Genomic DNA, 26,299 nt, shown 5'->3' with positions numbered 1-26,299 from the left:
CATCAGATATGGATCTTCCCTCAAACAGCAACATAAAAACCTAAAGCTCTGGGTTCTCATTTGAAAAATATAACCTGAACTGTCTATTTTCCACTCTTACCAGAAGTCTGAGAACAGTTACATTTAGACAAGACAGTGAAAGCAGGAGCCGTGGACTCAGAGGCCGGCAGTGAATGGTGTAAGCAAAGCGGGTAGAGCAGCAGTGGGCTGAGTCCAAAGGGGACAGCTGCTGGCCCTCGGCTGATTGTTGTCTCATGAGAAGCCAGGCCCAGCGTTGCTCAACCTTTTAATTTTACAAAGGTCACCATGAATTCTAATGCTTTTTTAATGTTGACAATTAAAAAACTGTTTTTCAAAAAAAGCCTGTGCCAGATACCATGGCACTGCCAGAAAACAAAACACATCTTTGGCTGCAGGTGGCTAGATTGCATCTCTGGTATAATGGAGATGTCCACTCTATTTATCCTTCTTTGTACTTAGTTCCATCTTTACAGCAAATTAGTCAACTAGAAAGCTGAATGCCAAGATTACTTTAGCTTAGCCCTTCCCAGAATTCCCTTTATATCGTACGCTAATGGTCTACAGCTTCAATTTTAATTGAAGATTACTGTGAGGAGAAACCGTATGAAGTATGCATATGTGTGAAACCGTGGCTGAGGAGATTGGCAATCACATCACTTAAAGCCACATGTTAAGTCTTATGTACTTAAATTCTCTTAGCAGTTATTGCCAAAAACACATTGTCTTCCCTGTGCACCTGGAATGCTTTCTCGTTTCTGACAGGAGATAATTCATTTTTGCTCTGCCTGCCAGGAAGCTCAGGGCTAAATGGAATAGTCAGTTCCAGCAGCTGTTAGCCTCTCAGCCTTTCCTTGATTCCATTTAATGTGTTTCTTTGCTGTAAGCTACTACTAATTCTTTTTTGGAAAGAGGTGCCATATAAACTATTAGAGGAATGTAGTTGATTCTAAGCAGCTTCTTTTATCTTATGAATATGGAACAGAGCTGTTTTCCGAGAGGTACAGCATCACCTGAAGTGCACCAAGCACATCTATACCAGGGTCACCCTTGACATTGATGTTCCATGACAGATAAACCAGAGTTTTAAAGAGACAGTTATTCCCATCATTTTTTGAGATTTCCTATATCTCTGCTTGCTTACTTCTTTCTCTTGCCCTCCTGCCTTCCCCACCCCAGCCCCCAAAACAGTTCAAATCCTTTCTGAATTGACATTTCTGAAGGCTATCCTGTTTTCTATTTCATGTATGCCAGTTTGTTTTTATTTTCCCACTTTACTCAATTATTTTTAGAGTACCTTAATACACTCTTGTTTCTTTAGTTACTGAGAAACTTTATTATTTAGAAATATTATCTTATTCTGTTACTTCCCAGTATGAACTAGAAACCAGTAGGTCTTTCTGCAGACAACTGACACACCATCTTATGCTTTTCCTTGTCTCCCTCCCCAAATCCTCCCCCCAACAAAGAAGAAACTGTTCTTCATTATTCCTGATCCAGGGTTGGTAATTTTTTTTGTATTCATTTTATTGAGATATATTCATATACCACACAGTCATACAAAACAAATCGTACATTCGATTGTTCACAGTATCCTTACAAAGTTGTACATTCATCACCAAAATCAATCCCTGACACCTTCATTACCACACACACAAAAATAACAAGAATAATAATTAAAGTGAAAAAGAGCAATTAAAGTAAAAAAGAACACTGGGTGCCTTTGTCTGTCTGTTTGTTTGTTTCCCCCCATTTTTCTACTCATCCATCCATAAACTTAGACAAAGGGGAGTGTGGTCCATATGGCTTTCCCAATCCCATTGTCACCCCTCATAAGCTACATTTTTATACACTCGTCTTCAAGATTCATGGGTTCTGGGTTGTAGTTTGATAGTTTCAGGTATCCACCACCAGCTACCCCAATTCATTAGAACCTAAAAAGGGTTGTACATATTGTGCATAAGAGTGCCCACCAGAGTGACCTCTCAGCTCATTTTGGAATCTCTCTGCCACTGAAGCTTATTTCATTTCCTTTCACTTCCCCCTTTTGGTCAAGAAGATGTTCTCCATCCCAGGATGCTGGGTCTGCATTCCTCCCCGGGAGTCATATTCCACGTTGCCAGGGAGATTCACTCCCCTGGGTGTCTGATCCCACGTAGAGGGGAGGGCAGTGAGGTTGGTTAATTATTGATGCTATCATTTGCAGCAAGCCAGAATTGTCCTCTCTTAATTGTTTAATTCCCAAATATTTGGAGGTTTTCTCTTTATCTTGCTGGTACTGTTTATAAATTAATTCCATTATGTTTAAAAACAGACTCTAAGATTTCAGTCTTCCTTAGATTTCTTGAGACTTGGTTATAACCCAGCATCTGGTCTATCTTCGTGAATCTACCTGCAATGCACTTGAAAAGAATGTATACTCAGCAGATGTTGGGTGAAGTGTTAGATTTATGTCACTAGTTCAGGGTACTTTATAGCGTTCAGATCTTCTATGTCCTTACTGATGGTTTTTTGTTTTTTTTTTTTTTTAATCTGGTTCCTCTCTGTTACTGAGAGAGGAATGTTAAAATTCAACAATGGTTGTGAATTTTTCTGTTTTTCTCTTTAATTCTGTTAATTTTTTGGCTTCATGTACTTTGAAGCTGTTATTAAGTACATACACAGCTATTATTTTTATGCTTTTTGATTGAATTGATCCTTTTATCGTAATGAAATGTCCCTTTTCATCTCTATTACTTTGTCTTAAAGTCTACTTGATCTGATATTAATATAGCAATTCTGTACTTCTTAGGCTTACTGTTTGCATGGTACATCTTTTCTAGCATTTTAACTTTCAACCTGTCTATGCTTTTATATTTAAAGTACATATAGGCAACATATAGGTGGGTCATGCTTTTTTGATCTATTCCAATATCTTCTCTTTCTGGAATAAGAAGTTCATTAACATTTAATGTAATTAATGATATGGTTGACTTGGGGTCTTACAATTTATAATTTTCTATTTTTCCCATCTCTTTTATTGTATTGTTCCTTCTTTCTTCCTTCTTTTGGGTGAATTGAATTTTTTTTTTAGAATTTCATTTTAATTTGTCTAATGTTTTTGTCCAGACCTCTTTGCATTATTTTTTGTGGCTTCATTAGGAATTACATTATATATCCTTAACTTTTTGGAGTCTACATGGAGTTAATATTCCTCATTTAATTGTGACTTCTGTCCACGTATTTTCTCTTTTGGTTAACAATGGCTGTGGGTAGGTTTGCATGTTTGAGTAAGCTGGCTTGTATGCCCAGAGATCCTTGTTCTGGGTTGGAGTGGTGTGGTGAAAATAACCCTGGACATAGAAGCCAACACTGTACTCCCAGCTCTGCTACCAACCTGTGTGCAGCCTTCGATCAGAAACTGAACCTCTTCAAGCCTTGGGCTCTTTCTCTCTGCAGAGAGACTTGCCTACCTGGTAGCAAGACAGAGTTTAATGGTGTATGAGAAAGCACTTTTTAAACTGTCAAGAATGCTGATCAAACCAATAGATTTTTATCCTGTTTCAAGAACCCAAGTTACTGTGACTGCCACCTAAATGGGCCACCTTTTGCATGGTCTGAAACACTTGTTCCCTTGTCTTGGCTTATCTCATTTCCTCTGGTTCCTTAAGGTTATATTTCTCTTTTGTAGAGACTCCAACTGCCACAGTCTTTGGGGTTGAAGCTCCAGTTTCTAGCAGGAGCCAAAATGTATAGGGCATTGAAAACCATGGGAAGGAGTTTGAAATTTATTTTAAGCATATATTGAAAAGAATATGCCACAGACTCTGCCATGTCTGGCAGTGCTGATGCTCGGGTGAATGGTAGGGAATGGCTGTTGCTTTGTGAGGTTCTTAGCCTGGAAACCTCAATATCTGCTTCTGCCGGCCTAGCCACCTTGTTCTCCTGTAAGTTCCAAACAGGGACCGATGGCAAAAGACAGCCAAGTGTCACCTGATCGTTAGTGTTACTTGTGCAAAACCGCAGAGCAGAGCTCTATGGAAAACTAGGCTGGAGTATGTGGCTTAGGTTTGTCATCCAACCTGCATTTTTACACATTCTGCTTCCTAAGATCAAAGAGAGCATTTACAACTCTCCTGGGTTGGAAGGGGAGGTGCTCATTAGCTGTTTGAAGGCTGTATGTTGATTGATAAACCGTCCTCATATCCTGATCCTCTCTCCATACTGGCGCCCCACGCTGTCCATGGTTACTTTTTCAAGGTGATGGCGGACAACTGCTGGCAGGGGCTGTGGCATTTGCTTTGTATATTTGTGAGCCTCTCAGAGTTGAGGACAGTTTTTTATTCAGTAGAAAAAAATACTGGCCCTCCTGTTTCCTACAGCCCAGCATCTTCAGGAAACAGCCTGGTTGCCACCCAAGTCCTGTCTATGAGTGCCCCTCCACAGGGAGGAGCTGTGCTGGGGAAACTTGTATGGAATGACTGAATAGATGCCTCTTTCTCCCTCATTCCACATGTAATCATTTAATAATGCAAATAATTCAGGAATGTGTGTTCACTCCAGCTCAGGGTGCCAGGAAACCCTGCACCTTGAGGTAAATGTTCATTCAGTGAAACTTCTCTGATCATTATCCTGGAATTAAAGCTGCTCAGGAGACAGTTCTGCCAATGTATGTGCTTGCTGGGGAGCGCTTCACCTCACTCTGGCCCCCTTTGCCTGTAAACTCTGGTGGGCACCTGTCCTCCATCGCCAGAGGGCCTTCTACAGTGATGAGTGTCCCCCAATTGTTAGCAGCTCAGCATAAGGCTGAGGTAAAGCATGTTGCTCTTGACAGAGTCTGTTTCCACTCTTGCTGTGTCTTAAAGATATAGTGATGTATTTTTATACTTGTTCATTTAAAAAATAATTTCTGATCACATAACGCTATTCTATGGTGCAGGTTAAACAGTGAGCCAAGACCAAAGTCCTTTCTTTCCGAGCTTACACTTCAGTAGAGGAGAGAGAAACACATAGATCAGATAATGACCATTGCCATGGAGAAAGTAGATAAGGGGAAAGCTATTGGGCAGGTGGGGAGATGGAAACCCATGGGTTAGATAGAGTGGTGAGGGAAGAACCTGGTGAGGAGGTGGCATTTAAATTGAAAGCTGAACAATAAGTGAAGATTTGGGTGGAAATCACTCTAGTCATGGGAAGCAGCAAAGGAAAAGGAACCTCCGGGACAGAAGGGAGTCTGGCATGTTCCAGGGATGGAGTGAAGGCCAGGAGTGTGAACAAAGCCTTGTGGATGAGGGGGGAGGTGGGCAGATGAGGCAAGAGCCAGCTCAGTGGTGCCCGCCCTCACTGCACATTAGAATTATCTGAGGAACTTAAAAAAATGTTTCCAATGCCCAGGCCCCACCTCCAGAGACTGTCTAATTGGTCTGGGGTGGAGCCTGGATGTTGGTATTTTATAAAAGCTCCCCAGGGAATTCCATGATGTAGCCTGGGTTGAGAACTACCTATCTCCACCATGCAGGGTCTTACAGACTATGGTAAGAAAACTGGACTTTACTGACAGTGGAAAACCGTCAGACAGTTTGGGCTGGGGGAGTAATATGATCCTGTTTATGTTTTGGAGAGGCTTACTTGCGTACTGCAGGATGGGCAGTGGAGATAGGGGTTGTTACAGTGGCTCAGGTAAGAAGAAATGATGGTGGAAGCAGGGTGGTATCAGTGGAAATGGTGAGAAGAGATCAGTTTGGGGATGAGTTTTGGAGGTTGCATTCACAAGACAGATTGAATGTGGAATGTGGGGTGAATCAAGATTGCCTCACAGAGTAGGTTTGAGTAACTGGATAGATGGTGGTGCCATTCACAGAGATGGGAGAGAGCAGAGAGAAACAGGTTTGAGAGGTAGATGGAATGACTGTGTGTGTTGGATGGAGAGAGAGCCTCCAGCTTATCTCCTCCCTAGATTTAGATAACTTATAGTTACTGACATCCGCAGGAAGCTGACTGAAACATTCTGAGAAATCCTTTTCCAAGTAGTACGAAAAGTTTTCTTGATGTTTTCCATTGAGAAGCATGAAAAACAATTGCTGTGATGGAATCTGTGATGGGAAAGGAGAAAAGCAGAAGGGAAACTGAAGACATTGAGATTCTTTCCTGCAGGAATCAGTCTGGATATAGGAAAAGGATGTTACTTTAAGAGATTATGTATAGTCAAACCCCTGACTTGCTACAATAATTGAATGGTATGGTGATACACAGAATCCAAAAGAGACGATTAAGAAATTTGTGTTTGACTTTAAGGTTGGGTTTTGTTTTGCTTTTTTTTCTCCAACAGTTACCTTCCAAAGTGTCTATAGGCCTCAGTAAGATTATAATATTTTCCTTCCCTGACCAGGCCCCAAGTGCCCAGCAAATCAAAGTAACCCCAAGTTTTAAGTCAGAATCAAATTATTAGAAAGTCACAGAACATTTGTGTGGAGAACCTGTAGAATCTGTTGGGACAGTTTATTTTCCCCTGATGCAAGAACTTGGGTTAAATTGCATTGATGGGGCATGTTGACTGATTATTCAGAAAAAAGTCCTGATTATAAGCTCTTTTAGGTGAGGGAAGTCTCTTTCAAAGTGTCTATTTTTTTAAGATACCTAGCATCTCTACTCATTCTGGGGCTTTTTGCTTTATTTGTTTGTTTAGCAAAGTTTGAGGCTCTTCTTAGCTAGAAATCTTTCTAGAGTCAGTACTTGTTGGAATAGCCAAGCAGGAGAAGGTGACCAAAATCATCTGAATTCCCAAAAAGCTCAAGATGTGGCTGCCTTCAAGTGAAAGATGAGAGAATTCATTTGCAAAATGACTGTGGTCTGAAGTCCTAATAAAGAGCTTTCAAGTACGGCTCCAAACCTCAGAGGCAGTGCCAGCCACCTGTGCGATTATGCTGGATGGCCTTGAACTTGAAATGTTAAGCTCCTGTGTAGTTCCATCTATACCTGGATGGGTCCCAAATGGTCAGCAAGGTGAGAGCCTTCGTTGCTCACTTGCCTGCTTATGCCTTTTTGTTTCCATTCACTCACAGATAACTGCAGTGACCTCAACTCGGAACTGCAGAGGGTGTTGACGGGGCTGGAGAATGTCGTGTGTGGCAGGAAGAAGAGCAGCTGCAGCCTGTCCGTGGCCGAGGTGGACAGGCACATCGAGCAGCTCACCACAGCCAGCGAGCACTGCGACCTGGCCATTAAGGTAGGACAGGAGGACACATCCCTGCACCTCGGTCGGGCTTCTCAGGATTATGTGGGAGAGGTGGCCAGATCCCTCTCTTCTGAAGTGTATTTTCTTAAACATGTTAGGGATGAATGTTTCTATGAAAGCAATGCTAAAACTTGAGCCATCATGCAGAAGTGGGAGCCCCATAAATTTTTTCGGGCTGAATTACATCAGTAGAGGTCGTTAAATCAGCAGTCAAGACCACTGGCTTTGCAGCAAAAAGGACAATTTACCTGAAAACTATTACACTACTAGTGTCGTACCACATCATTTTAGTGTGGCTCATCATATAGCATCTTAATAAGTTTTATTAACTTGAAAGTTGAATTAAAGCATTCAGGTCTCCAGAATATTATTTCAGGAGTTATCAATTTTGTGGTGCCAATAAGCAGGAAGGTCCAGGGCTGAAATCACAAATAGTAAGTTATCTGTCCCAAGTAAACTGAAGCCAGGGCTCAGCCACACCTTCGGCAAGCTTCCGTCTTACTTCTTAAGGAGGACCAGGTGAAAGGAATTTGCTGCATCCACACAAATTCATCCAGAACAATAGGAAAGGCAAGTCCTTTTGCTGTGGGCTTCTGGTATTTTCATATTACTTCACTGAAGCTTAGTGATTCAACACGACCTAACTTAAAAGTCTGGGAGGAGCAAAGGGAAAAGGTGATATGTTATTGGAAACATGTCTTAGGACACCAGGCCCAAGTGATCATCAACAGGAATCCTGGATTTCATGAAAGAGTGTCTCAAGGTAAACTGATACATGTTTATAATACAGCTGGTTTTCCATCTTTATTCATCTCAATTTTAAATATGTAGTTGATGTGGTTTGGGATGAGGAAACAACCACTGGTGTTTCTTTCTCTGGAGTCTCCCAGGCCGTATGTTTAAATTTAATATCTACTTGGTTACTAGCCTCGGCAACTGTATTGCGAGGGCCAAGGGAGAGAGGAGGCCTGGGACTCCAGTCAACCAGAAAGGGGCACGGGGGTCCTGGAGCAGAGCAAGTAGGATCAGTGTCTCAGATTTAAAGGAAGGGCAGAGCACAGCATGGGGAAAGTGATAGCAAGATGGGCAGCTGCCTTCCCCAGAGAACCACCCTGAGCATACAAGAGTGATAAACCCTTACGTTTTTAGCATTTGAGGTCTGTTTCTCTTCACATCTCTTTACTGCCTTCTACTTCGACATAGTAATTCTCCCTTCTGTTTCAATATCAGTTGACTTACACTTCCTTTTCCAAAGGACAATAAACGTGAATGAATGGTTTCTGAAAGCAAGTGGAATGAGCGCTTCCTTTTTTTATAACTTCATACATTTCTTTGCATTAATTCTGTTTTAAATGAAAATTTCTTAACTTTTTATTTCCATGTACTAGTAAGATTCTGCTCCTTTTAGTTCATAGCTATCTTATTAATTAATTAAATCCCTGCTGTCTTAGAACCTCTACAATGAGTTTCCTCTTTTCTGTGTCACTGAGGTTTATTTTTGTCTTTCACAACTTGGGACTGAATCTCCTCCTTCACACCATCTGAATTCTTATGTGACACTAATAGCTGGAAATGGTGATGTGACCTAACTTATTGCTAAGTTTGGACACAGGAGGCCTATATTAAGGAAACTGCAAGTTAGGTTTTGTATGCAGTGTGCATCTTCGTGTATGTCATTGCATTATCAAGATTACTAATTGGCTTGCTGTCTGGTCATGTGTTTCTACCAACTCTGGAACTTGAACGAGGGAGATAATCATTTGTGTTATCACACAGCATCACAGATAGACTTAACACCAAGAAGGGACTGCTTTTTTCTTACTCTGGGGACTGCTGGGTAACACAGACTATGAGCCAGGCAAGCGGCAGAGCCTCACCTGAAAACGGGGAGAAGGGTATTTGGGGAGTATCACTCATCATGATTACTGCTGGCAACTGAAGTGGTTCTGAACGCCACCTCTCCGTGGGCACTTTCACCCATCTAGGCCGTTTTCTCTCCCTTCCGCTTTCTCCATGGCTAACTCGCTTGGTTTTTCTGCATGGCTGTGTTTTGCAGACGGTTGAGGAGATTGAGGGGGTGCTCGGCAGAGATCTGTATCCCAGCCTGGCTGAGGAGCGGTCCCGCTGGGAGAAGGAGCTGGCTGGCCTAAGGGAAGAGAACGAGAGCCTGACCGCCATGCTGTGCAGCAAAGAGGAGGAGCTCAACAGGACCAAGGCCACCATGAACGCCATCCGGGAGGAGCGGGACCGGCTCCGCAGGAGGGTGAGCTCTCCGTGGCCAGCGTGGCCTGGCCTTTCCTGGGCATGGGACCTTGGGAAGCTGGAGTGCAAAGCCAGGAACAGCCCCGAGAGTTTTGTGGCATTGGTAGTCCTGGGAATTGCCATCCTTTTCTTGTTGTGAGGTCATTCTTGAAAGTAGTTTGAAAGCGCTGAGGTGTGGGAGTAAGATTTAAAAACCCGCTTCTCTGTAATCTCAAATCTAAGTGCTTGATAAAATTATGTCAAGGCAGTGATTCTCAAACCACTCTCCAGGGACACATGTCTGCCTCAAGCTCAATTAAAATGTTCTTTTAAAATAGACTAATAATATTTTACAATTTGGAAGAAATATATGGAATTTTCCCTTTTATGTTTTTTCTTTAAAATTTTCTTTAACTTTATAGTACCTGCACTAGCTTGTACTGAATCTAGTGTAAAATGCCATCTCTTCTAGTGAAAACTTACTGATGTGAAAATAATCATGTATGTGTATGCATGTGTATATGTACACGCGTGTGTGTGTATACGTGTGCATATGTATAGATATATGTATATAGATGTGTGTGTGTATTTGTGTGTGTAATTCTGGTGTTCTGCCCTGTATACCAATGGCTTCACCACCTGAACTGGTTTGAGAATCACTTTATTTAGGAAATTCATCCATTACTCAAGGAGCTGATGTTTCAGGATAAAAATGTTTGGCAGAAATATTAAAGCTCTCAGTTTTCCAACGATGGAGTTTTTCTCCCCAGGAACCCGTTAGTACTTCTTTGGTTGAGAATTTGATCTGTATTGGGTTAGGGGCAGAGCAATGAACTCTTTAGTCAGAAACAATTCTCTCTGAACTTCCCTTTGAATTACTAGAGCTACTTTACTCTCTTTCTCGATCTTGGAAATATCAGGAGCTTGCTTTCTAGCTGTTACCTGACTGGTGATTTTACACACGTAAAGTTGAATTTGAGAAAAAAATAAATAAATTGAGTGAATCTCATCATCCTTCCCCAATGCTCCTTTTCCCTTACTCCTTGCCTTGAAAGAGTACCTTGGAAATATCTCATTGTTCAATGAGGTTGGCATGTGTAAATCATTCTGTTTTTAATTTACATGCAAATTTTCTTAAGTTACCGGTATGTGCAAATATGGAAGAAATTATTTTTGAATGTTATCAGTTCTCTTCCTCATTTTGGGGTAACGTCATAATTGAAGGGCCAGCACTCCTGCCTCTCATATCTGAACATCATTTTGTCTGAACTCTGTGCATAGCATATTTTCAGTACCCATTTATGCATCAGCAGGTATAAATCATCCCAGTCAGCAAAGGCTTTATCTGGGCACCCTAATGAAATTTACTTAGTGCTAAGGCTCACACCACCTATAATTTCCTGGATTACACTCCCTGATCATTATGACTAATGCCCTAATTAGATGTGCTTGCTCCCAGCATATGCATTCTGATGGTACATGTTTTGTGAAGGCAATGTTGGTCTTAGGTGTAATTACATATAGTGGTATAGAATAAATTTCCTCTTCTAAAGTAAGTTACTAAAGCACAAGACCATCCTTGATTGTGACTAGCAAAAAATAAAAAGACAACTACCCACTTTCCCAGTGTTTTCTCAAACTCTGGAGGGGAGCATAGTGTGGTGACCCTGTCCCAGGGTCTCCGGAGCCAGACTTACTGGGGTCACAGCCTGCCCTACCAAGTCACCGTGTAACTTGGACAGGTTGCCCAACCTCTCTGTACCTTAGTTTTACTCCGTCATGAAGTGGGGATAATAGTGGCACCCAAGGCAGGATTGTTTAAAAATTACATAATACTTATAAAGCACTTAGACAATGCCTGGCACATTGTATATGCTCAAAAAATGTTAGTAGTTATTTGGAGCCAAATCCAGAGTTATCTGATGAGTGGTCTAAAAAGTTTAGCACCAGGTCTTCATTTTTATCTTAAAATTCTTAACTGAAGAACTCTGAGATAGCCATTGAATAACTAAATATATATATATTCATACTTATATGTATATATAGAAAGAATAACTATATGTATGACTGTATGTAGTTATATATAATATATACATTTATTATGTGTATCATTATATATACACACATAATACACTGTATGTGCAATTAAATTTGTCCAGTTGATATGGTTTTATATAAATTTATATAATTTATATTTAAATTACCTCCAAATAATAAAATGTTAAGGAACTTGTGTTTGTTTCTCAGCTGGAAATATCTTCAGGAATTGGTATGCACACTTAGGAAATGGATTTATTTCTTTTTATTTCAAGACAATTGTGGATATCATAGGACTTACTAGATGATTTGGAATGCCGGTTTACTGCATTCCCCCTATATATTTCATTTCCCTGAGAAGAAATTTGTCTTTTGTGGTTGGCATTGTCTTCTGTTCTTCGTGGTGTGTAGCTCTGCAGAGCGACTATGGTACGGTTTCGTTTTCATCCTGTGAATACCGCATGATACATGGCCAGTTTGCCTTTGCTGGGTTTATAGGAGCTCTGAATCCACAGTTCATCAAAGTTGCCTGAAAAGCAACTGGGGCCACATTGGTTTTTCTTTGCTCACATTCATTGTTAGAATTTGAACTGACCAGATCAATAGAATTGGTACTTGCCCCTCTGCTTGTAATTAAACCAAGTGCTCTCAGTAGGTTTGCCTGTTCGAGATTTAATTAAATTAGATCTTTAATGCATTCAGTTAGCAGATTGGGCTACTTTGTAGAGCAGTAACTAAGGAACAACAGGCAGACAATTTTTATTATTGGTCTCAGTTCATTATTAAATGCCATATTCATTTATTTCTGCCTATTGTATAATATATATAATATCACTCATTTCCTCACACTTAAAGAAGTGGGCTTAATTGAGGCAAGGTAGAATTAATTACACTGGAAAGAAGACTTGCTCTTTCTACATTCAGTCATTTCATAAATGATTGGGCATCTCCTCTGCCAGGCAGGGGGGTTATAGTGATGAACAGGACACAGACCCTGTCTTCCAGGATGTTGGGAAGACAGGCAAGTAAACAGGTCCTTGCGGTTGTGGGGGTCAAGTGCTAGGGAGGGGTGAACACAGACATACTGGAGCGCTCAAGGGAGGGACATGCAATGGCTCCTCCACATTGTTTGCATTGTTTTCCTGGATTGTTTTAGGTCAACTATCATGTAGCAAAAATGATGACTGCTTCCCCAAATTTTTTGGCAAAACATCTTGATGTGGCTACAGACACACGAACCTGTGTCCCATTGAGTCATAGACTTGATAAAAAAAATAAGCCACCTGTTCTAGTTTGCCAATGCTGCCAGATTGCAAAACACCAAAAATGGATTGGCTTTTGTAAAGGGGGTTTATTTGGTTACAAAGTTACACTCTTAAGACCATAAAGTGTCCAAGGTAAAACATCAGCAATGGGATGCCTTCACTGAAGGATGGCCATTGGCGTCCGGAAAACCTGTTAGCTTGGAAGGCACATGGCTGGTGTCCGTTTGCTCCTAGGTTGTGTTTCAGAATGGCGTTCTCCAAAATGTTGCTCTTGGGGCATTTGTCCCCTCTTAGCTTCTCTGGAGCAAGAGTCTGCTTTCAGCGGCCGTCTTCAACTGTCTGTCATCTGCAGCTCCTCTCTCAGCTCCTGTGCATTCTTCAAAGTGTCCCTCTTGGCTGTAGCAAGCTCACTCCTTCTGTCTGAGCTTATGTGGTGCTCCAGTAAACTAATCAAGGCCCACACTGAATGGGTGGGGCTGCACCTCCATGGAAATTATTCAGTCAGGTTTGGGAGAGTCACATCTCCATGGAAACACTCCATGGAAGCACTAATCAACACTAATACGTCTGCCACACAAGATTACATCAAAGATAATGGCATTTTGGGGGACATATTCAAACTGGCACCCCACCCAAGTTCCTTTCTGAGATTTTGCCCAAATTCTTCAGAAGATTCTGCAAGTTCATGGCATAAGGTTCCCTCCTCAAACCCTGCACCCCACCTGGGTATTTTCAGCATGGCTGGGAATGGATTCCATCGACCTCTCCTCAGCTTCTTTCATCCTTGAGAACTGGCTTCTGCTTACACTCTCTGGTCATCACTATAGTAAATTCAACTGACTAGAAGACGCATTGTTTTGAACTAAATAAAAGTTGCCCTTACCTGAATGTTTACCATCTCTGCTTTACCCATTCCCCCTCAAAATCTCTTTAAAAACCTTTGTGTTAGTTACAGTAACTTGGTTCTCTGAAGATTTTCACTGGGAACAGGGAGGGCAGTATTTCCACCAGCTGTAAGATGCATGTCTCTTTCTTTTCCCAACCAATTACTCTTTTGTTTTATATCATACTGTTTATTGTGGAATATAACATATATACATAGACGGGATAACTTTCCAAGTGCAATTTAACAAGTAGTTAGAGAAAAATAGGGGAAGAAAACAAACAGACAAAGGTACCCAGTGTTCTTTTTTACTTCAATTGCTCTTTTTCACTCTAATTATTATTCTTGTTATTTTTGTGTGTGTGCTAATGAAGGTGTCAGGGATTGATTTGGGTGATGAATGTACCACTATGTAATGGTACTGTAAACAATCGAAAGTACGATTTGTTTTGTATGACTGCGTGGTGTGTGAATATATCTCAATAAAATGAAGATTTAAAAAAAAAAAAAAAACAAGTAGTTAGAGAGAAAATCTCAAAGAATGTTATGGGTTACAGTTCCACAGTTTCAGTCACTTCCCCATTGTGAAATGCAACATACATGCAAAAAGGTAATAGCGTTCAAAGTACAATTTAACAAGTGGTTATATAGGAAATTTCCAAAAATGTTATGAATTACAGTACCATAGTTTCAGTTATTTCCTTATTGTGAAATATAGCATCTATAAAAAAGGTGATAACTTTCAAATTACAATCTAACAAGTAGCTATGTAGTGAATTTCAAAGAATGTTATGGGTTACAGTTCCACCATTTCAGTTCTTTCCTTCTAGCTATTCTGATACCCTAGCAACTAAGAAAAAAAATTGTTTAGAGATTCAGTATTTGTAATCCTTTGTTAAATTCTACCTTGTCTGTTGCTACCCCTTCCTGTAGTTTAATCACTTTCTGATCTTCAGGGATGTCGAGGCAGTGACCACCCTAACCTGTTAATGTTGAAAAGGGGTGTTAATGTTGAAAAGTATAATGTTTTATAGGAAAAGGGGGTGCATCTGGTTGATGTTCTTGAAGAGGCTATTGCCTCCTGAGTTTTGGGACTTAGCTGGCATAGGAGCTCTCTGAAGGATTTAAGTTTCTGAAGAATAAACCTAGTAAGTGAAATTTTTTTATAGTGTCACATGGGGGGAGGTGTCCAGTACTATTGTGCTCACCCAAGAGTGCAGGAAATACATAGGTCAGGGACTATCTATAAACTTGCCAGCTGGGGCTATTTATAGAACATCCTGGTATCTGACCCAAAGATTTCCCCCGGAGTCAGTAGTTCTGATTCCGTTGGTGCCAATTCTAAATACTTAACTGGTTCTAAACACTGAATTTAGTACATCTTCAGTACTTACCCATATTATCTCCAAAGGCACTCGTTGATTAGTGGTCATACTTAAAGGAATTGGAAAAAGGGAATAGAAATTAAACCAATTGAAATATAAAGGGTCCGCTTAGAGTAATTACCTTAAAGGTTGACCCTGTATTTTATTACGTACTTCTTTCTACTAATTGATTCATTTATAATATATATTTATTACTAGGCTGCCCACCGCATCTGGGAAATAAGATTTACAGTGTCATACTGATTTGTCCAGAGAGTGTGCTGTCTCTGAGGCAGCCCTTCACTTTGTCTGACTTGTTTCCTGTTTTAGGCTAAATTAGGCTCTCTCTGATATTTTTAACTAAAACCCAGTATCAGTGGAGATATTTCTGGAAGTGAAACTTTTGTGACCTTATGAAGGTTAAATAAAGATTCATCTCTGGTTTGCCTTCAGATCATCTGTCTTAGCCCTTTTGGCAGTAGGTCTCATGTAGAACTCGTCCTCATTCTGCCTCCCCACCCCCCCCCGCCCCACCCCATGATGTTTTTCTTAACTACAGTGTATATATATGAAAAATTCAAGAACTGCAGATCAGTGCTTTATATTTACTATGAATTTTACATATATATGCATTCATACATATATAAATACACATATGTGTATATGTAAAAATATTTTAAATATACCAGAACAACACAAACCAATCTCATAATAGTGGTTATGTTGAACTTTGTACTTGAACTTTTCTGTAGTGTTCTAATATATTTTTTAAATGAATGTTAATTTAATTGTTTAATTTGTAATATGTAGAAGTATGTACATAGAAGTAGAGTAGAAGCTAATATGCTAATATATTAAGAGAAGCTAAATATAGGCAGTGAAAGTGTAGGTAATTTGCACTTTCGTCTTCTTTGTTCTCTTCCTTATTTTTCAAATTGAACAAGGAAAAACGTATGGATTGAGAGTGTGATCTGTATCTCTCAGCTTTAAGGATTTGATATTCACACACAAGCAGTCTTCTCATTTGTCCTTTATGGAATTTATTCCATTTCTTCTAGTTTTTTAATATGATAAGGAAGAGGATGCAGATATTAGCTAAATTCAGATTCATAAAAGGTTTGTAAAAACAAACCCTGTGTAAACACTAGTTCTCCCACTCCCTACTCAGCCATCCGGGAGGTTGCTGAGCTGAGGAGTGGGCTTTGGCTCCAGTGGTTCCAGTGCTCACCTTCAAACCTCGGTTTTGGGCTCTTTGAGTGGATCTTCTTGTATATGGCTGGTATATTAGTCAGGATGAGGATAGATGCACCACAGTAACTAACTAACCCCCAGTATCTCAACAGCATGGCATACCAAGATAGCTTATTTCTTGCTTGTGCTGCATGTCCAATGCAAGTTTGGGGTGGGCACACAGCTTTGTTCCTGATATTCACTGTGCTCGTCCAGTAAAGGAAAAGAGACACTTTTCCAGGGTACTGCTTTTACCCACTTTCCATCGCAAGCTTGATGGACGGTTGATATTTAGAATAGTTTTTTTTTTTTTTTTTTTAATTTTAAGATCTGTTAATATTGATAGTGTGAACATTGTTAGGCTAAACACACCCTTTCAGACTGAAAACAGACACCTCTGAGGGCAAAGCAGGACTAACGCAAGGCCTAAGTTATAATAACATTGGACATATTTTGAGCATTTACTTTTAATAGGCAATGCTTTATGCATATCTCATTTAACCTACACTAGAAACCTATATGATGGGTGCTATCATTATACCCTTTTTGTGGATGAGAAAACTGAGGCCCACAAACATGTAATAATCTTGCCCAAGTCACTAATTTCAACTATTAGCACGGAAATTTGGAACTTGGTAGCCTTCTTATGGGATGCAATTTTCATTTTTCTCTTGTGTAGTGTACTTATCCTTTTTGGTTCTACTCTCACCCATTTCCCTATTTATCCCGTTTCCACACAGATAAGAAGTTTGAGTAAAATAACCTCTCTCACAGTAATGTTGTGCCAAATTCCTTTGGGTTCCACAGATGAACTTTTCTGGCATTCTAAGACATGACTAAGTGAAGGCAAGATGAACTTGTTTCAGAAAGAAGAGGCTATCTGTGCTTCCACATTTATCTTGATTTGAGCCCACAGAGCATTGCCCTCTGCAGTGCAAGGAAGTTAGTGTGATCCAAGGCAGAGAATACTCAGAACTATGATTCTTTCACCTCTTCTTTGGAAACAATTCCCAGTTACTCTAAAACAATTCCCAGTACTCTTTGTGTACATTTGCTCCATAGAAATTGTGAGGTAACAATTTTAGTTGTTGACACTAGTGTTTGCTGATCCTTCCTGGCATCCCTACTTCAATCCCTGTTCATATGAGCAGGACACAGTGTTTAAAGGCAAACTCTTGGATGTAAAGAAAGTAGCTGACTCCATTTGTATGGAAGCTGTTAAGAAATTAGGAAGACAGCCAAAGCACTGACCTTTTCCCTGATGCAGTCATTTTCATAATCAGATCCAGGTTCTTTAGTGGGCTGCACAACAAAAGAGAAAATAACACACCTCTCAAATCTGCAGAGAGATGGGAATGCTGTTGGATTATTTTCCTTATTCTATTTTGTGGTATCTCTCTTCTACTTCAGCCGACTTAAAATTAACATTAACAGTAAAATATCACTTTCCTGAAATACCTTGTGAATGAGACATATAAGGATAGATTTTTTTCTATAAATAAAAATTCTTATTTCTCATTTATCTGAAGACTCCAAGAAAAGTCTTATGAAATCTCCAGGAGGAGAGTAGTTCTCTGCAAAATACCTGCAAAGCCAGGACTTGCAGGAGGCAGCTTTCCCCCACTACGTAGGGACTAACTGCCTAAAGCTTATTAAGTAGAGCTTTTCCAGCCTAGTGATTCTCACCCTTTTACGGTATAGAAATCATCTCAACCAGCTCCATTACACAGTGAAATTATGAATTACAATCTAATTGCCGTAAATTACAACTACCCAGTGAGCACTGCTGCATGTCATGAGCAGAAGAGACTCATTCTTTTAGTGCTAATCATAAGGTTGCTAATGCTCCCCGAGACTCCAGGGCCACCTTTCATTCCTGCTTGTCACTCACCTGTGAGCTGCATGCACAGACGCCTTCATCAGCTGACCCTTCTCAGCTGCCTTGCTGTGCTCCTACACAGCAAGATGGAAGTGGGGAGATGGAAGTGTCCCCATAGCTGACCTGCCTTATTCCTACCCTAGCCTCACATTTTCAGTGAATTTCCCACATTTCAGAAACCCACCTCCATGGCCCCACCCCACTGGATGTTTGCTTTGGCAGTGCTAGCACCAGATTTTCAATGCCAGCATCTCACTCCCTAGGTACACATAATCTCTTATGCTCCTATTCTTTCGTGCCTTTGTTTACTTTATTTTATTTATATTTTAATTCATCCCTCAGGGACAGAAGGTTAAGCTAATTATATACCTCAGTTAGTGGCACACATCATTGGTCTGTGCAGTGTCCCTCTTTTAATTTATTTATTCCTCTCCTATCCCATTCCCTTTCTCCCATTTTGTGTGTGTCCCTATAAGATACACAGTGTTCTGGGAGTTATTTTTAATTTTCATAAATATTATTGTGCTTTAGACTTCTTTTACTTTTTCTCCATTGTTATGGTTTACTAATGCTGCTGTTATGCAAAACACCAGAAATGGATTGGCTTTTATAAAAGGGATTTATTTGGTTTCAGAGTTACAGTCTGAAGGCCATAAAGTGCCCAAGGTAAGGCATCAATAGTCGGGTACCTTCACTGAAGGATGGCCATTGGCGTCCAGAAAACCTCTGTTAGCTCGGAAGGCACGTGGCTGGCGTCTGCTTGCTCCCAGGTGGCATTTCAAAATGGTGTTCTCCAAAATGTTGCTCTTGGGGCATTTTGTCCTCTCCTAGCTGCAGCTCCTCTTCAAAATGTCACTCTCAGTTGCAGTTCAAAATGTCACTCTTAGTTTCTCTACAAGATTGCATTAAAGAATATGGCTTTTTCTGGGGGACATAATATATACAAACCGGCACACCCATCAACACTAATTTTAAGTTCTGTTCATACTGCATTGCTGGGTATACATCTAGTCTGATGTGTCTGACAGCTTTCTGGTCTTCTAGAGCAGCCACCCATAACATTTTACTTGTCCACTTGCCCAGTGGATGACAACCATATTGCCTCCCACTGCCCACTTCCACAAGGAGTGTTCCGCTGCATCTATGCTTGCTCAAATCCAACTTCAGTCCTGTATGAGAATTTCTCTGGGATATGTGCCCAGGAGTGAGAGTGCTGAGTGTTAGGGGGTGCATATTCTTTCTTTGACCAAGTATTGCAGGGCGGCTCTCCAGAATGGCTCACCAGTCTTCCACTTAACAGCAGAAATGGAGGGTTCCTTCTGCTACTACATCCTTGCCAGCTTTTGCACTCACTGTTGTTTCTTTCATCCCATTCTTTTTCTGGGTTTAATTTTCTTATTGCTAGAAAGTATGTATCCTTAGGAAGTTCTTTCCTCAAAGATTTATGGGTGAAAAATTCTTAATCTTTGTCTGAGACTGTCATTATTTTTATCACCAATCTTGATGATAGTCTTGTTAGATATTGGATTTCCAGATTACAGGTTTCTTTTTTTTTTTTAAACTATAATAGATTTTATGGAAACTGTGACACTGTTTCAGATGCTGTTCAAGGTATTGATGATACAGTAGTGTATGAAACAGACCAACACTCCTGCCATCAGAGCTTGAGTCCATCGCCCCCACTAGATCACTTTTAAAGTGATCTCTATTCTTTTTATCCTACATTTACACTACAGTGTGTCTAAATATGCATTTTTTTATAGCTATATAACAAACCACCCCAAACTTAAAGGCATAGAACAACAATCATTTATTATTATCCCTCATGGTTCTAGAGTTGACTTGGCTTATTCCGGCAGTTCTCACTTGGGGTCAGATGTGGTTGCAGCCAGATGGTGGCTGGGGCCAGAATCATCTTGAAGACTTCTTTACTCATGTATCTGGTGGTCAAGGCTGGCTGTGTTCTAGAACCTTAGGAGGGACTGTTGGCCAGAATTCCCACGAGCATCCTCTCCAGGCTTCCTCACGTTGTAGGGCCTGGATTCTAAGGTTGAGCATCCCAAGAGAGAGCCAGGCAAAGTGGTCTCGCCTTTTCTAACCTAGCCTCAGAAGTCCCACGGCATCACTTCCAGCACAGTCTGTTCATGAGAAGCATGTCTCTCAGGTAAGGCACACTCAAGAGGAGGGGAATTAAGCTCTGCCTCTTGATGAAGGGAAGATCAAAGAATTTGTGGACATATTTTAAAGCTGCCACATCTACTTAGCACCTGGTGTGATTCTTCAGTCTCAAGTCTCATGTCTGTCCTCCCATCTGGAAAACTCATCTATATATTTTTTTCAAATGTTATTTCTTTGTTATTCTCTGTGTTCTCTTCCTCTGGAACTGCTTATATCTCATAACCATCTTGCATATTTTATGTCTCTTTAGCTCCCCATACTGTGTTCTGAGTTTTCTCTGTACTATGCTGTAGTTCAATAATTTGCTTTTTAATTTTATCTAGTGTACATTAATTTGTTTCATTGGCTACATTTACCACAGTAACTGTTTCTCATCTACCTGTTCTTGTTTGATATCTGCCCATTTTTGTTTCATGACTTCTTATTTTTTTTCCTATTCCTTTTAACTCTTAAAGGATCTTAGCTATATTTACTTTGATATAGCCTACTGATTACTTTATTCTCATTTTTTCTAGGGTGAATTTATCTCCTGATTTAGATTACTGTCTCTCTTTTGTTTTGTCCTCCTCTCTCTGCAGTTGTGTCTCTATGGGACAGCTTCATCACTGTCTTTATTGGGCCTCCTGAACTCCCAGTCACTGGAGACTTAAGTCACCTGTTCGTAATGATATTGGGTGATTTACAAATTAGATCTCTGAGGCATTGGGTAGCCTTGCAAAATCCAGACCAGTTTTCAATGTTAATTTGTGAGTTTAGGGACCCACAAAGAAGATTGGATAAATTTGGACTCCACACAAATATGTCACAGTTCTGGGATTTTGATTTCTCAAAGTTGAACGCCTTGCCCAGCCTCAGAGCTTCCTCCTGGTTTCCCTCAGCCTGTGGGCAGCACTTTCAGTCCACTTTTCCCAGGTGGATAGAGCAGGCGTTATGTGGCAGCCTCATGGGAGGGGCCACCTCTCCATTCCCGTGGCTCCCTGCAATACCTCCCAAGCTTTCTTTCTCTCCTCATTTTTGGCACCTGGAGATTTCACTGTCTTTTTTTTAAAACGTTGACAATGAATTTCTTTTTCATTGTTCCATTTTTTTGCAGCATTTCCATGCATTTTTGGTAGGAAGAATGCCTGTTTACTTTGGCTGAGGCTATCATGTGCTGGAAATTTTCAATTGTTCTGTATGCACACTGGTACTCCCCCCGTTTTCAGCCCGACTGCTGCTTCTTGTCCTTCATAGTACTTGCCAAGGCTGAATCTAAACCCTGCCATCCTTCTCTTAGGTGGATTGGCCACCTCCCCTTGTGTATATTGTAGAATTGGTCTTTTTCCATTTTGTTTCTTTTATCAGCATGTGTTCCTTCTAGGAATGTGCCCAAATCTTGGTTCTGCTAATGCCCCAATTGCATTCTCTTCACTGTTAGGGTTTTAATCCCTTTTTATTCTTTACTATTATTTTAATGGGGTCTCCAGGTGGAAGAAAACAATGCATTTATATAGTCTACCATCGTGAATAAAAAAGTTCAGCTGAGTCTTCCATTACACAGTGCTTTGCTGTGTACGAATTTTTTTTTTTTTTAATCCTAGGTCAGCTTCCTTTTTCACTGATATCTTCTGTTTTCTATCTCACTCCTAGCAGTGGATCTTAGTTCTTTTCTCTTAGAGAAAATAGAAACCATCAAATGGAAGCCCTTTGTTTCCCATCCTTCTCCAGTCTGCAAACTCGCCCTACTTACTACCCATTCTTGCTTCTTTTCCATCCCTCCCAGAGAAAAGTTTGCCCCTTTTTCTTGCCCTCCATTGACTCTTCACTTGCTCTAGCTATGTATAGGCTCTTCCACACACACCCTAACTCCCACTGCCATATCTTTTCCTGGACAACATTATCCACACCAAAAATGCTTACAGTAGCTACTACTCATGTACAACTACTTAAATTTGAATTTAAATTAATTAAAATGGAATACAATTAAAAATTCACTTCCTTGGTTGTACTAAGCACATTGCAAGTACTCAATAATGTCCAGTAGCCATATTGGACAGCTCAGAAATAGAACATTTCCATTGTTGCAGTAAGTTCTGTTGGACACTGCCAGTCTGTAGTATATTTTTCCTTCTTTATTCTCTCTTCTTTGAATGTGTTTGGACTTTCATCATTCCTGTCCTAAACTGTCAGTGCAGCTCTTGACTCGTTTTTTTCTTCCTCACTCCAAACCATTCTCGTCTCTAATTGAATGATTTTTATAGACCCCTTTTCTCCCTTTGGGAGTCATTATACCCAGGAGAAGCAGCGTTCTGGTGTTTTAGCATCATTTTCCTTCTTGAAACCCTTATGAGCTTTTCCATTTCTTTTTCCCCTTCATTTGCTTGTTGAACAACTACTCAGCCTTCAAGATTGAATTTTAGTAGTTCCTACTGTGGGAAGGCAGAAGTGATGTTTCTCCTGCTACACTTCCATGTTGTCTTGTTGATCCCTCTTTTCAGAGTATGTTTCACATTGCAACAATTGGCTATACTGTGAGCCCCTAATTAGGACAAAAACTGTATCTTCTTCATACTCTGTTAGGGTTTCAATGTATGTAACAGATTAACTTCTCTCCTTTGTATCCAGATGTGTCCTAACTCTGGGAGAAACGAGAAAATGACCACTCAAATTAGTTTCTGTGTTCTGTTGTTTCCATGAGGAACCCCAATTGAGAAAGAAGGTGAAGGGAGACGAAAGACTTTCCCACGAGTACGAATCCCTCCCTTAGGTTAGCTATAATTTCTGACTATCCCTTGACACCAAATATATTTTGTAGAGAGAAACATATTTCCTCTAGCATCTTTGACTAAAGACGGGTGAGAGTAAGAGTGAGGACTCTGATAACTGTATCTCTACCCCTCTCCCAAGCCCTGCCTAAGCTGAAGCAGCAAATTGGTTGTAGCCTTAATTTCTGTGCATTTATTCACTTAAAATAATTAAAGACCCATTCACCCAAAATCCAGAGACGAGAGAAGACGACTTTTTAACTCAACCAGCTGTCTCTCTTGCTTTCCATGACAGGTTCACTGCATGCCCTTCAGACAGACTTTTTTCCACTAACTGACAGTCATCATTGAATAATAAAGCATAGCCCAAAGTAAATATGTTTGTCATCCTTTAGTTTTCAAAAATATTCTCTGGGTCCAAAGGTTTTAAAAAGAAAATGGATATTTGGTTTAGAAATTATTTTTTAAGTATGTACATGGGGCACGTGTGTACATACACACATGTGCGCACACACATGCTATACAGAGAAGTCAATGTCTCTGTATAGTAAGAATGTAGGAACTTTTTCTGTTTTTAGTTTTTGGGATCACCTAAAGTTTCCATAATGAAATGTTTTATTTTTGTGAGTAGAAGAAACACATTGAAATCATGAGTAGTTTTGTTGTTATTTTTTTTTTAACATTTTATTGTAATAACAAATGTATGCCACAGAAATTCCTGTTTTTAACTGTCAGGTGTAAATTCAGTAGTATTAATTATATTCATAATATTGTACTACCATCACCAGCATCTGTTACAAGCATTTGGTAGTTTTTATGAAGACTTTATAAATTGCCCAGGACAATTTATATTTTTTTAAAAAAAGGAAAAAGGAAGATACATGGACTAATTGGGATGCTATAAACAGACCACTGTTTGCTTTGGGTACAATTTATATACTGTTTAGGTTTTGCAGTTATGTTGTTACCCTAATAAATTATTTAGGGCCTCATCAGACTTTCAGAGTAGAAGAAATTGAAATCCATGATCTTCACGAGGGGAGTGGGGAGGGGATTTCTCTTCCAGACTCTTCCTTTCCCCTGGTGAAGAGAAGCTGGCCTCGTGGGGAAATGAGCCCCATCCCTTTGCATATAGCATAACTGAGGTACCAAAATGGTTGGGAACCGTTCCAAGATAAGTCCTGTAATCTCTCACCAGCAATACCATTTGGCTTTGACAGGCATGTGTGTTTTCTCATCTTTGAACTATTTTGAGGTCAGCCTGTGCCTGGCATGTTATGGAGACGACACATATGTCTGTCAAGTCAAAGTTACTGGAAGCTGCAGCCAAGCATTAGGCACTTTTTATCCATTTCACTATTGAAAGCAATTTGCTCTGAGGGAATTTTCCTATTTTGGCTTCTAATATGTTGATGAATTATTGAAATTTCAATTACTTTTGGTTCCCAATTTAGCAGGTTGGAGACATCCAAGATATTTGATATGAAAAGCTTTCCAGTAGCTTTAAGAGAAGTGGGGGCATGTGCCTGTTTTCTGCCCTTGCCTGAAAAGCTTTTGGCGCTGGCCCTGTCTCTGGGACTAAAGTGCTGAGTGGCTTTGGGACTCCCTTAGATCCGTGTGGCTCAAGGTGGGGTCCCCTAACTGGCAGCATCTGTATCTGCTGGGGACTTACAAATATGCATATTCTTGGGCCCCACCCCAGACACACTAGATCAGACTTTCTGGAGGTGGGACCCTAGAATCTGTGTTCTAACAGGCCCTCCGAGGCACTCGGTTATGTCTTGAAGTTTTGGAAAGCCCTGCCTCAGATGTCCTCAGGCTAATTCTTCCCACAGTCTGGAACCCATTTGTAGGGGCCCTTGGGTACGGTGGTTAGTTGGCCCTTTTAAGGAAGATATTGTATCATGATGATAAAACTGATCGGGGTAGCCGAAGACACCCATTTCTACAAGCTCCCTTCACTTATTTTGAACACTTCTCACTTTGGAAGTCACCAAACTATAACCATAGAGAAGTGGAATTTGGGCATTTAAATTCTACTGCATGTAAAAGTATGTTTTAAAAGTAATCCAAAGGGCCCCATGTTCCTTTTTCTATACAGAAGGGCTGTTTACGTATTCCTTCCCCCTTTCCCAAGGACCGTCCCATTTTGAGGCCACTTGGGGGAAAGTTATTGGTGCCATCCCTGACCCTGCACCTTAGTCTAACCTCCCTTCTAATGCAGATATCTCTTTTAAACCATGCATGTTGAGTAAATTGCAGTTGTTCAAATATAGCATGCCATTGTGATGCTGGAGTCCATTGTACAAGATGTGTTTTTTGTCCTCGTTCACTCATACACCACCAAAGCCAGCCCCCTACCCATCTGCTGTGACTCCGCTCACCTTTGAGTCTCTGCTCTGGTACTGCTGTTTTTGTTATGCTTTCTCTATATGACTTCAGATGGAAACACGTTCTTCTCCCTTTCTGCTTCCTATAGCACTCTAAAATAGAGATTTATAGCACTCGTGTACACAGGTGTTGAAACTGTTTGTCTTTCTCCTCCTGGGCTCCAGGTTCCGTCAGAGTGGAGATTTAATCTTGGGTCCTCTGTTTGCAGTGGTTGGCACAGTGACAGGCACATGGGGCAGAATGAATAAACATTTCTCAAAGATGGTCATCCCGCCTCTGCTAGAACCGTCCAGTGATTCAAATAGCATGTTCACTTTGAACTTGTGAAGGGTGATCGTGGTCTAGTTAATATGTGACTCTTAGGTGGACTCACCCAATTTGGCTTCTCAGTGAAGTTGATCCCTTAACGTAAATGAAAACCCCACCGTCCACTCCTCTGGCTCTTTTGCTCTTAGCCCAGGAAACCACCGACTGTTGTTTAAAGTCGTTATTATTTCAGGTTCGAGAGCTTCAAACTCGACTACAGAGCGTGCAGGCCACAGGCCCCTCCAGCCCTGGCCGCCTCACTTCCGCCAACCGCCCAGTTAACCCCAGCACTGGGGAGCTGAGCACCAGCAGTAGCAGCAATGACATCCCCATTGCCAAGGTGAGCCCCCGTGGGCAGGCGGGTGGGAACACCTCCTGCTATCTGGAAGCACCAGCCTCCGCCAAGCACGCCTGCTGTGCTGGCCTGTGATTAGCTTAGACGGCCCCAAGGAGCCTCCCCAGAGTCCTGCACATGGCTCCAACACCGGAGCTGCAGGGAGAGATAACCCACTAATAGTTTTGAGTCTCTTGGCTGCACCCTGGACACCGG

The 26,299-nt window shown here is 40.8% G+C and overlaps 1 protein-coding gene across 4 annotated transcripts in view; it reads left to right on the top strand.

Moving 5' to 3' along the window:
- Positions 1–26,299, top strand: part of MCC (MCC regulator of WNT signaling pathway) — a 621,876-nt gene that overhangs the window by 516,839 nt on the left and 78,738 nt on the right. For all 4 annotated transcript variants that reach the window (XM_037800700.1, XM_037800699.1, XM_037800701.1 and 1 more), the window contains 3 exons: positions 7,059–7,222; positions 9,288–9,494; positions 25,943–26,089. In XM_037800700.1, coding sequence (XP_037656628.1) covers positions 7,059–7,222; positions 9,288–9,494; positions 25,943–26,089 — 518 coding nt within the window. The remainder of the gene's footprint in view (positions 1–7,058; positions 7,223–9,287; positions 9,495–25,942; positions 26,090–26,299) is intronic.

This window comes from Choloepus didactylus, chromosome 13 (genome assembly GCF_015220235.1).
Source record: "Choloepus didactylus isolate mChoDid1 chromosome 13, mChoDid1.pri, whole genome shotgun sequence".
Lineage (NCBI taxonomy): Eukaryota > Metazoa > Chordata > Mammalia > Pilosa > Megalonychidae > Choloepus > Choloepus didactylus.
Note: the sequence above shows the minus strand (reverse complement) of the source record. Positions and strands in the feature narration are given on the sequence as shown.